Here is a 12,418-nt window from a genome sequence, read left to right on the forward strand (position 1 = left end):
ACTGGCAAACTGAGAAGCCCCCTTGCTAGGCTTGGGGCTTTTCCCAGGGGAAGGGGATGAAAGTCCCCTTCACCCAAGGAGACTCCTCCCAGCAGCTTTCTGGCACCCTCTGGATACAGCAGTAGCCACTTGGGTGCCGCAGCTCCAGTGAGTGCCAGGAGGCATAAGATTGGGTTGCCCGCGGCTTCCATGCAGCTGGGAGATTATCTGAAGTGTATTTGCATCTAGACTTCATCAGGGTGCTACAGGTTACAAGATGATCTGGTTTACAAGAACATGCCTCCCACACTCAAACCCAATTCTGGGATGTCAGTAACTAACAACCAGATTCTACACTGATTCCTAAAGACACAGTAACTTCTACCACCTTATTTAGATCCAGGTAAGAATAACTGGCTGACAAATCGGATTGCACAGGAAGTACAAAGCTAAGCAGTAGAAGCTGTGTTTGGACCAAGGACAGAATCGTAGCCTTCAGTTGATAGAACAAGTCTTTCAGTTAAAATTTTATGGATGACCTTGTACATGTGGTGAGTTTTGGAAACCAACTGAAGTGTTTCAATGGAGACCAAAGTTAATTAACATGGCAATTTGAGCATGAGGAAGAGAGTCAAAATAAATGTGAAAATCTATTAGAATGTTTCCATAGTATGCTGGGTCTACCTGAGAAGCAAAATTAAATGCTTGATGACAGAAGACAGCCATAGGAAGTATAAAGCAGTCTGGAACATATATTTAAGCTAGGCCTGACATTTCACATTGCATCTAGGATGGCAACAAAAAATGGAGGCATAAAAACATATTCCTGTATTTTTGCCATCAAAGATAAATGAGCACACTAATGGCGACATATCCCTTTCCTGAAAACACGTATAACTAGGCAGCAAACATTTTTGTTTTTCTCATTCTTGCTGAGAGAGGGGAAGACTTCATGAAAAGAGGCTTCATGTTCACACTAATACATGACTCTGGTGTTTGTAAGATCATCTTTTTTTGGTCCTAATGACATACCAAGCATGCCTAATTTTTTTTTTTTTTTGGACCTCTGCTATTTAACATGAAAGAGACCCATGTTAAAGGTTATCTTTAATACTCTGAACTCTTATACCAGTAAACATCAATTCTCACTATGTGATGGTATATTCAACAAAAGTGTTCACCCTGCAAAAATGGCAATTTACATTGTGGTGACTTCACCACAACTAAAATTAAATCAAAAAGAAATATGGGGCAGCTCAACAGGGAAAGTGGTTTTCCTCTCTAAGTACGTAATTGAGTTAAACACCAGACAATGATGCCAAACCTATGTAGCAATTTCATTCTAAACTAGAAAGTATGAAGGACAGAACACACATACACAGAGAGAGGGCCCACAAAAGAAAACAAGCCTTTACACTAAAGTTGCTATCTAGTCAGCATGGACAAAGCTGACTAGCATATATCACTGAGGGGCTTGCAAGAAGGAAACAGTCCATTCTACACAAACTTTAATACCACATCAGCGATATGTTTCTTGGTTTGGAATAGGGTTTAAGAGGGGAAACATGAAAAGACTTTTCAAACAGCAAACTGAAATCTTGTGTTGTTTCTTCATTACTGTTATGTCAATAAGACCTTCTGGCACTTTATTGGAAAAAAGTAAAATTTCTTACCATGACATCCTGTTCATTATCATTTTCAGAAGGCAATCTAAACTTGAGCTGAACTTGATCTAAACCGATCGTACTTGAGCAAATTGGACCTGGTCTATCCATTAGCAACTTCAAAACTGGCTTATTTTAACAAGCTCCATGTGGGGCTTCCCTCAAAGACAGTTCGGAATTTAGTGCAGAATGTGGTGGCCCAAGTGGTTACAGGGGTTAGGTGGTTGGACTCTGTTGAATCAATACTTCAACAACTACACTGGCTGCCCATTCAGTTCCTGTCCCAATTCAAGGTGCTGGTATTGACCTTTAAAGCTCTTCACCAGTTCAGACTATCTGAGGAATCGCCTTCTCCCATACATTCTAGCCTGTCCTCTTATGACAAGATATTGCTCCCACTTAAGAAAGGTTGGAGGGGGATGCATTTTCACTGAATCAGGGAAATTTTGGGAGGGGGGGTGGAGACACCTGAGTGACTTGCACTTGCTAACAAAGAAAGGGCCTTCCTGACTAGGTGGTTGGAGACCATCTGCGGGGTCCAAAGCAGGTTATGATACTGTAACCACTCTGCCTTATTATGTATGTGGGTGGTGCTACTCACGGCACAGTCACTAGACTTGTCACATCTTCAGGCACTAGCCTGGCCTAGAAGAAAATACCTGCCTGGAGATGGGAGTATAGTGTTACTCCATAACCTTGAAGGAGTCACTCTTTGACCCAGCTTCCTGACCAAAGGAAAGAAACTATTCTGAAAAATTTAGAAAGCCCTATGGAAGATGGGGAAGAATGTTTACTTCACTGGCATTTTGCCTGAAGGAAGGACTTTTGCATCACAAGCAACTTGAAAAGGAGATTTTCTTCTGTCCTGACACTTGACTGTACAAGTAGGCCCCCGCAACAAAATACTGCAGTGTCCCTGCAGCTCTCAACCAAACTGTTCCTCTAAAGAGTTCCAGTAAGCTAGGAAGAAGAGTTTTATAGGGCTGCTCAAGTTTAACAGATGGAGTGGAGGGTTAGCAAGGGGTGGAATGACAGCTTTTTTCTTTCCTACCTTCCTGAAGCTTTTCCTCACAGCTACATAGTGCTCAGTTTTTGGCATGACTGCCAGACCTGAATTTCAACATTTGCGTGTAGCGTGTGTGAGAGTAGGTGGAGAAAGAGGGGCTTCTGGACAATGAGAAAAAGTAAAAAGGTATCCTCCTTCCTTTGCTCCTTTCTGAAACTTCTCCACATACCACTGGGTGGCAAGTTTAGAAAACATGCATTCCCTCCCAACCCTAATCTCCACTTGGAAGACAGTACATGCTAAAAATTAAGTGTTCGAACAGACCAAATTCATCCCCTCACCTTCTTTTTCGCTTCTTGTAACCATCAACATTTCACACATCTTGGAAAATCACTGAGAATCTTGTTAGAGTATTCGGAGTTTTCAAGAAATCTCTTTTCATGTACAAATGAATATATTTCTCCATATTGAGGGAGTTCTCCAAGTATGTAAAAACCATTCTCTCATTTTTGGGTGGCCCTATTTCACTTCCAAAACATCCAGTCGGTATTAGAGGGAACAATGATAGTCTTACTCCAACACATTCCAGGGAAAATACACATTAACATGAAGAGGGAATAGATGGGAAGCATCACCAGGTATTTTATTAATGCCATTTAATGTTGGCATTAATGCCAATCACATTCTCTTGGAATTTGATGGTGGGAGGCGTGGAGGGAGAAGAAAGGACAAAAAAGCAATTTTAGATCCCAAGAACCTGGGATGAAAATCCAAAGGGGAAGATGTTAATGGCAGCTGTGAGTCACACAATGGTGCTGTGCCCACACTACACACTATTCATCCAGGACATTAGAAAAAGGGCTGTCACCATCAAGGATAACAGCACTAGCACAGTTCAAGGCAAAGTCCTGGGTTCATTTCAGCACTTCTGAAATGGAATATTCAAAGATCCCATGTCCATACAAATGCACAGAGAATGCACCTTCTCGGCCAGGTGAAGACTATGCACACAATTGATTCAGTTTTTCAGATACTGTTTCTCAGTTCGTTCACTATCCAAAGCTGAATATACAAGTAATGAAATTATTGGAGTCAAACAAGACTGTTGCTAATAGCCTCATCTACCAAACAATTTTTTTCATGAGGACATGGACCTTTTCAAGTACAAGATGTCTCCCCATCCTACCCACCCACCCCTTGCCCAGACATGCTATGTAGGGTAATGAGCACAAGCTGAACGTGCATGGCATGAGAATGGTGATTGCACAGGGTCACAGGCAGCTTATGGGAGGTGCTCACCATCAAATGCACGCTGGAGCTTGACTTCCTTTTCTGGGCACACCATTGAGAGGAGGAAAGAGAAGGAAAGAAGAGATGAGAAGAGAAGCAGAGAAAATGTTGGCACTTGTGTGTCAGCAGAGAACTCACTGCCAACCATGTTCCCCTAGGAAAGGAACAAGATGCCACACACATTCGGGCTCATGAAAGCCAATGATCATAAACCAGAGGCAGAAATCTGGAAAGACAACATTCAAAATCATTCAGGGAGAGGGTAAAAAACGCAGCCAGCATGACATGGGAGAGACTGAATCTAGCCAACATTTTGTTCTCAAAATATCCCAAATATAGGAAAAGAGTGACAAATCCTGGTCTGCAAATACTTATGAGCCACACACATATCCCATCAAAAAGGCATCATACTTCACAACCATCTGATTGAAGATGATGGAAATGAACAACGGGCACTAGGGATTCAACCTTCAATCTACAGGACATGGGTCTTTCTATTCCAGATTCCTTGACAGATATTTAAGAGTTTGCCATTCCTTGTAGAAGTGGCAAATGTACCTTATCGTGTGGGAAGTAGACTGTGAATGTGACTGCAATGACTGGGAATGAGACTGCAATGACAAGTAAGTGTGTTGGCTGAAATTTCAAGTCCATAAAGAGTATGCTTGAGATCTTCCAGAGGGAGATAGCCATTCAGTACTCTTTTCCTACCAACAGCTCTCAGCATGAGCCAGAGTAACCCCACTTTCTATTTTTAATCCACATAATGAGAACCCATTGACACATTTTGTTCTCCTACATCAGACAGCCCTGGAAGCTTGCAGATAAAAAGAGGACATGAATGAAAGACACTTTCACACACATAGAAGATGGGACCAAGAACAAGGTGTGCACCAATAGAGTGAAAAGAAAAAGGTAGATATGCTCAGTGAATGGGAAACGTATGGATGAAAAGAGCAAGGTGTTGAAGGAAAACGGGTATCAGAAGGCAAAAATTCAAGATGAAGGCTTCAATTGGTGAGTTTATGAGCATGGCATTTTGTGAGACAATCCAGGGAAAGAATGAAACATATCAGAAGAGGAACACAGAACTGGTCTTATAACGTGTGGGACAGTTCCCAGGTACTCTGGCATTTTTCTGTCTGAAGCACATCTGTGTCTCCCCTCATTTCCCTTCCTTTGTGCATTGTCTTCTGTGCCTACAGGAAGAAGCCACGGCTTGTTTGTTTTATATATAGCATTATTTCTAGCGCACATAAAAGCCTAGCAACTGTATTTTGAGTCATTTTATCATCTGTTTCTTGTCTGCCTTTTTCTTGTTAAATACATGAAGTTGAACAAGCTGAACCCTGGTAAGACAGAGATGATGTTTATTGGCACTTTCGGAAGGGCATCTTTAGCTGGGGATGATGCGGTCATTCACTGAAGCAGGTTCCCAGCTTAAGAATGTTCCCAGATCCAGCTCTGTACTGGGAGTCACTGATAGCAACTGTGGCCAAGAGAGTCTTCTATCAGCTACATCTAATACAGAGACTGAACTCCTTCTTAAAAGGGCATTTGTCACTCCTATTCATGGCTTTGTAAACTCTCAGCTTGACTAAGTGATGCACTTAATATGTGGCTGTGTCCTTGAAGATGGCTTAGAAACTTCAATGAATGCAGAGGAGTGCAATCTCTTGAGAATATGGGCAAGTGGGGGCATAATCCAAATCATTTAAAACAAGCTAGGCTTGCTGGCAATCAGCTGTATTCAATTCAAGGAGTTCATTCTAACCTTGAAAGAACTTCATACCTTTGAAACTTCCCACTTGTGACATTCCTGCCAATTAAAGTCTACATTGAATCCCCTGCTTCATGTGTTCCAATTGGATGAGGCAAGAGCAAACCTCGATCACCAAAGCAGAAGAGAATCCCAGGAGTCATCCAACAAAGCACATCATTGGTAGCTTTTTGACACATGCTGCAAGACATGGCTGGAAGACAGGGGCTTGAACAACCAGTCTGATTTACTCCTGCTGTAAAATGCTTCAATCATTTTATGTTCAGGGGTATTCTTTCTAATTAATTTTTTAACTAGTTTCTATGGATTATAGAATTATCTAGTTCTATGTATTATAAGTGGCATTATGAGTCATTTTGAACACAGATGAGATGGGACAGAAATGCTTTCATTCAACTAACTGAATGTCTTGCATTATTTTGTTGAGCATGGGAAATACTGGAATTTAAAACTATTCAACCAAGAAATAAAAGCAACATGGCTTGCACATCATCATCCATCCATATGGTACAGAAGCAGGACAGAAGTCAAATAACATTGTACAATGCCCAATCTGTCTCTGAAATGAAAATTGATAATCTTTACTAATTTCCATGTGCTGAACAAGAAGATGACAACGAAATGCGTCAATTGGATCTAATTTAGGAGATACACAATACATTGCATACATAGGTGGTGGGAGAGAAGGGAACCTTAACAAGTATAAGCCTATGGAACTGTCTATTGCAGGTCTCTCACAAACCATAACCAATTTTCAATTTTCTTTGTCATATTCATGTTCAGCACCTCAAACTCTATAAGAAATGACAAATTTAAACCTGGGGGCATGGCCTTTGTAAAAATTTGCTGCCCAGTGTAACAGCTGAAATGTACTCTTGTTCTCTACCCAGCCTTTACCCACAGACAATCTGGTACTTCTGTCTTGAGCTACTGCTTCATGATGGAGAAGGTTTTTCAAAACTGTAAGTTTATTGTCAAGATGAAAAAGTAGCCATCAAAAGGTTGAAAGGGTCCTTAGAACCACAACTGCAGTCTTTAAAGCAGCCCCCCCCCCAAGCAAATGTCCTCCCAAGAAATTAAGGCAAAGCAGAATAAATGGACTGACAGCTACAAGCCAGCAGTGGTTGGTTGGCAATATCACAGGTGCATACAATACAAAAGGCTACAGCTCATGAAATCATAATAGTTATTCCCTATTAAGGCCTTGATCCCACACCGATCCTTGCAATTTTCACCCATGTACTCAGAAAATGAAATTAAGCATATGAAAAATAAATAATCTCATTTAAATTATGTCAGTGTAATACAAACAAATATTGTGCTTGTGGTAGTAAAGTCACTAATACCAACTGGCTAAGTTGATGTGAAATGCTCACAAACATTTCAATTACTTGGGGAACAAAGCTGTCAGGATGTTTGCAGTCTGACTTTTCTGAGGGAAATAGATGATTGCCTGACTAATTAAAACTTACAGAGGTCCAAGGACAGGAGGAATTCTGTGGAAAAGGCTAAGGACTAGGAAGGAGTTCCAGGAAGCAGGGTTGCTAAGAGACATGGAAGCTCCTGTTCAAGCTTACCAGGTTGCAATAGACTAAGAAAAACAAACCTGGGGAAAGAAGGCTAAGAAAAAAAGGGCAGAGTAGAAAAACTCCGAAGCGTATTGACATGGGAGGGGCTGTAGCTCAGTGATAGAGCACATGCTTTCATGCAGAAAGGCCTAAGCTCAATTCCCCTTTTTTAAGGAGGGCTTGGTAAGACCTCTGACTGAAATCCTGGAGAGCAGCTACCAGTCAATATCTGCAGTGTCTACTGGGCTAGCAAGATGAACCCATGGTCTGATTCAGAATTAGGGTACTTCACGTGTTCATATGATTATCCAGCCAAAATTTTGGCTTGGGTATCCAGTCAGTATCCACTCACTCTCTTAAAACTGAATATATAAACTTCCATCAAAACACAGAGTTAAAGCCTGTTTTTTTTTCCATGTCAAAGAACTAGGGGTAATGACATGACCCTCGAGAAACAGCCTTATAAATGACACAACAGGTCATGTACTGTATTTATTATTGCACAAATTGCAAGCATAAAATAAAAATACAACCATTAAAACATATAAATAAAAACCATTAAAAGCAATTTTAAAAACACAGTTAACTCTCCTTATCCGCGTGGTCTTGGCATCTGTGGATGCCAAGCCTGTGGCTCAGAGGGCCTCAGAGCCTCCTGGATTCAACCTGGAAGCCCACCATGTCTGGGAGGTGTTCTGAGGCTGGAGGAGGCCCGTGGAGTGGGACACAAGCCTTCCCAGGCCTCAGAAGGCCTCCCGGATGCAACCAGAAGTGGCTTCCAGTCATATCCAAGAGGTCTTCTGAAGAAACTAGGAGGCCAGTGCAACCTCCAGAGTGTGCACAGCCCCCATGTGAGTTCTTGTGGCACCTCCTATGAATTTTATTATCTGCAGATTTTGGCATCCATGGGGAGTCATGGAACCAATCCCCATGGATATTGAGGGCCCACTGTACAGACTTAAAGAATAATGATAAAAAACATGAAAACATCAATTACACATTCTGGGCGTGTGGTTCTTAAGTACATTTAGTGACTGCAGCAATCACAGCCATATCCCCATGCTTCTAGGATTTAAGGGCAGAGTTTTTGGTTCAGAGGACATAGCTTGAGCTGAAGCAATTCAGTCCAACAAGCACTGCTATTTCCTCCACTGTCTAGTTCAGGGACAGACAGAAATTAACATAACATCTTATACTGCAACAACATGCTGTCAAGGTAAAAAAAATCATATTATAATCTTTACAACAACCCTGTCAGGACAGTATTATCCGTACACAACAGATGGGAAGCTGAGGTTGAGACAGAATAACTAGTTTGCCTAAGGTTGCCTAACGGCAGAGGTGCAAACCAAGTGACTTCCTGATTCAAACCAAGTGACTTCCTGATTCATTGTTTAGCCCCTTTGCCATCTGCCCAAACATCCAATATTAAACGTCCAAGATCTAATTTCTGAGTTACAATGCAGTATAACCAAAGTGGGTTTGCCATTTCACTCTTCTAAAAATGCTACCTTCCATGACAGTCTGCCCAGTAAAGACTTATTGCAGGAACTAAAAGGAATACATCTGGAGTAATAGAAGCTGCTGTTACACTAGATTAAGGGGAAAAAAGGAACATTTATAAGAGAAAACTGAACAGGCTTTGTCAAAAAGCCCGTTCAGAGAACCAGGTCAGTGGGCTCAACTTATTCATCAGAACAGGATTAGAAATTAAGAACCTTGCAAATAAGATCCTGCTGATTATACATGCTTACTCCTGAGTTTGAAAAACTGTCAACAGTACATTCTAGGAATTATACTAGTTAGCTCCTTCACAGTACCAAAAACAGCCAGCACTCACCCTAAGAACCAATTGAGTAAGAAAGTGGCAGTCCAATCCTAACCTGCACTGGAACAGTAGGCTGAGTGGCCTGTGCTAAATCCAGCACAGGTTAGGAAGTGGCTGGAAGGCAACTCCGAGTAAGGGGATATTTTTTCCCTGACCCATGTTGAGCCCCAGCCACCCCTATGGGGCTACTTGTATCTGAGCTAGTAAATTCGCTGGTGCAAATCTGAGCAGCCCATGTAAAGCTGATGGGGCTAGGGTTAGGATTTGGTGCAGGCTGCCACAGTCGGTTCCCACTCCCCCTCCCGTGCTCAATTTGCCACCCACACCTCCCTCCCCCCCCCCACCACCAAGACCCCTCTCCACCTCTGTTATGCCCTCCTGCCACCCTCTCCCACCCCTGTACCGGCTTGCTCGGGCCGGTGCGAACCTACCCCTTTGGGCTGGCGCAGGGATGAGAACTGGTGGGAGCAGGCCAGTGCAGGTCCTTGTGCCAGTGCAGCCTGCTCCTGAGTCACCACAAACGTGCTTTTCAGCACATTTGTAACTCAGGAGACAGCGCAGCGAACCTGCGCCAGCACAAGTCGTTTAGAATTGCACTCTAAATCTCACAGAATTCGAGACAAACTAGAGACCCTGTGAGATTAGTACAAGATCGTTTTGTCTTATACACACTCCATGAAGCCCTTCCTCAATACTATGCTGCTTTATCCCAATGTAACTTTGCTTCTTTTCTCATCAGGAATGGACATAACTAAAAATATTACAGAAGCTCAGAGAAATGTATTTGAACAACACTGAACATTTGAAATCTATACAAAAATCAGTTATCCCGAAGAGAATAGGTAACCCATTATACTGGGAGCAGAATGAATAACCACAATTCTTTATAGCCAAATACCTACAAGGAGGAAATGGAGAAAACAGGAAGTCAAGTAGTCTTTAAAACATCACAAGGATATTAGATTAGGGTGAGGCCTTTTGCATGGATCTGGCAATATTTCAGCAGCTTGTAAACTACCCAACACTGAGGTCATTCAACACATGTAACTTAAAACACATACATAGCCATGCCTTTGGCATTGCAATGTATCCAGAAGCCCTTGTAGACTGATAAATTCTGGACACACCCTGGAGCTGATATGTAACTACACAGCCTTAGAATTGGACTTTAGGATTTCATAAGCAATAAATGGCATCTAACTAGACCTTCCCAACAGGAAAACTATCATGATTTCCACCCTACACACCTAGCCAGCCCCCCCCCCCGGGCATGGTAAATTTACACCATATGAATCTTCAACTGATGTAGCTACAAAGCAACCCTACAATGCATGCCCCATTGGCAAGGTACATGCCCCACTGGCACAGCTGCATCAGCGCTTGAAAGTTGGTTAGGTTCGGGCCCTAAATCTGAGGAAGCAAAGTATGGGCAACACTGCGGACTCCAGAACGTGTTACTGCATTCACTGAATGGCTTCCTGCCATAAGCAACTGTCAGTGGTCATGATGCAGTCAGCAACAGCAGCCATGTAGAGAGGGAGTGCCGACAGCCATAGCCATTTTCTTCTCCAGAGATTATTCTGGGCCTTTGGCTGAAGATATCAATTCCTATTGGAACAAAACCAGAAACAAACAGTCTGGGCCCAAATCCAAAGCTTACCTTTACTCCATCCGACTTCTTGTTCAGTAAGCTTTTGGCAGCTGCAAAGAGAAATAAGAGAAGCAAATGAGCTTCCTTTTGCGAACTCTTGCTCTCTTCCCCTTCAACTCAGGCTTGCAAAAGTGTTAGTAGAAAGTTTTCCTTATTAATTAGGATAACTGCAAAGGCCAAGCCAGATCCATCTTAGGCTCTTGCTGCCTCAAAACAATTTATGCAAGGGCAACAGCCTGCCCAGAATTCTCACAATCTTACAGTGGAATCATGCCTTTTCCAAAGGCGCTGCTCCGTAAGACAGGCCTTCGGAACTCCTGAGATTTTGTTTCAAATCTTCTACTCTCATTGTTTTCCCCTTTCCCTCTGATATTCTAAGCTAATGATAAAGACTGATGAGATAACAAAAAGCCCTCTTAAATCTCAGAAGCTGAAGATTATCCCTTGGATACATTTATTTAAAGCAGCTTCACACAAGTCAAACCTCTTTTCTTTTTTTTTTTTTAAGTATGAAGCCTTTTTGTTGTGTGCCACAAATGAAAAAAAATATTTGGTCAGCTACGGGTTCCAGCTGTATATATAATTACCATGTAGGAAATGTTACCTGTGAAGGGACCTTGCCAGACATTACCACAAAAAAAATATAGAGCTGAGGGACACAGATAACATCTGGGCATTCTAAGTGCTATGACAATTCCAGTTTAACAGTGAGAATCCATGTGCAATGACAGTGAGGAAAATATGGATGAGGTTGAAAAGAAGCAAGGCAGCACTGGTAGCTGCCAACTGAGAGAACCCAAAAAGACCAGGTGCAAAATGGAGAAGTTTTTGCCTTCAAAAGGACAAGGCTATGCCACCGTGTTTTACAGGAAAAGCTAATTTGCAAAGACACACACACACACACAGCTACACACATATGCGGAACATAATACACAGCATGTGTTACAGAGGGATGCCGAAGGATCCCAATTGCACACATGAGCCCATATACCCATGCCCAAGGGCAACATCTCAGCATGTTCATATACAACAGCAAAGCAGCTTTTGCTGGCAGCACTGTGCTCTGTGGCCTACCAGCTATCTTGGCAGATGCACATTTGCACAAATGGTACAACTGTACAGAGTATGCACTAGAGGTGGTGCAGGATTCTGGGGGCCCAGTGATTGTGCTAACAATCTTTGCTGATGATCCTTGCAAACTGTTTAAATCACTTCCCCATAGGGGACCCAACCAGATAACAGTGAAATTTGAAATCTACAAACTACAGCAAGCTGTCTCTGTGACATCCAGAGAACACAAATGTAATAATTTTTTTTAAATAGGAAGATACTGTCCCTTGTGACCATGAAGGCACAAAACGTTTCTGTAAAACTCTCAAGAGAGGCCTTAGGGAACCCTGAGAAGCCAGGATGTCCTGCATGCTCCAGCTATCACCGAGGTGAAGTCAGGAATTGTGGCATTTAATGAATATTTTTTTTAATAAAGCCATCAAAACAGCAAGAAAGGGAGTATCACCCAAATGCCAGTATTATGTGTTCCTTCTTCAACCCTCTGATTCAGAATGAGGGTAACAGGAAGGCTTTCCTCTGATGTCATCAGACAGAAACATTTTATTGGCTATGTGGCTCCAGGACATTATATCCACTGCATG

At 42.3% G+C, this 12,418-nt stretch overlaps 1 protein-coding gene across 18 annotated transcripts in view; it reads right to left on the reverse strand.

Moving 5' to 3' along the window:
• The window catches only part of CAMK2G (calcium/calmodulin dependent protein kinase II gamma), a 202,528-nt gene that overhangs the window by 32,011 nt on the left and 158,099 nt on the right, over positions 1-12,418 (reverse strand). For 12 of the 18 annotated variants that reach the window (XM_066619032.1, XM_066619027.1, XM_066619022.1 and 9 more), the window contains one exon: positions 10,776-10,816. In XM_066619032.1, coding sequence (XP_066475129.1) covers positions 10,776-10,816 — 41 coding nt within the window. Of the gene's footprint in view, positions 1-3,948; positions 3,982-10,775; positions 10,817-12,418 lie in introns of all 18 variants that reach the window. The other 6 variants (XM_066619028.1, XM_066619033.1, XM_066619017.1 and 3 more) reach the window with 1 other exon arrangement.

Source organism: Tiliqua scincoides, chromosome 3 (assembly GCF_035046505.1).
Source record: "Tiliqua scincoides isolate rTilSci1 chromosome 3, rTilSci1.hap2, whole genome shotgun sequence".
Lineage (NCBI taxonomy): Eukaryota > Metazoa > Chordata > Lepidosauria > Squamata > Scincidae > Tiliqua > Tiliqua scincoides.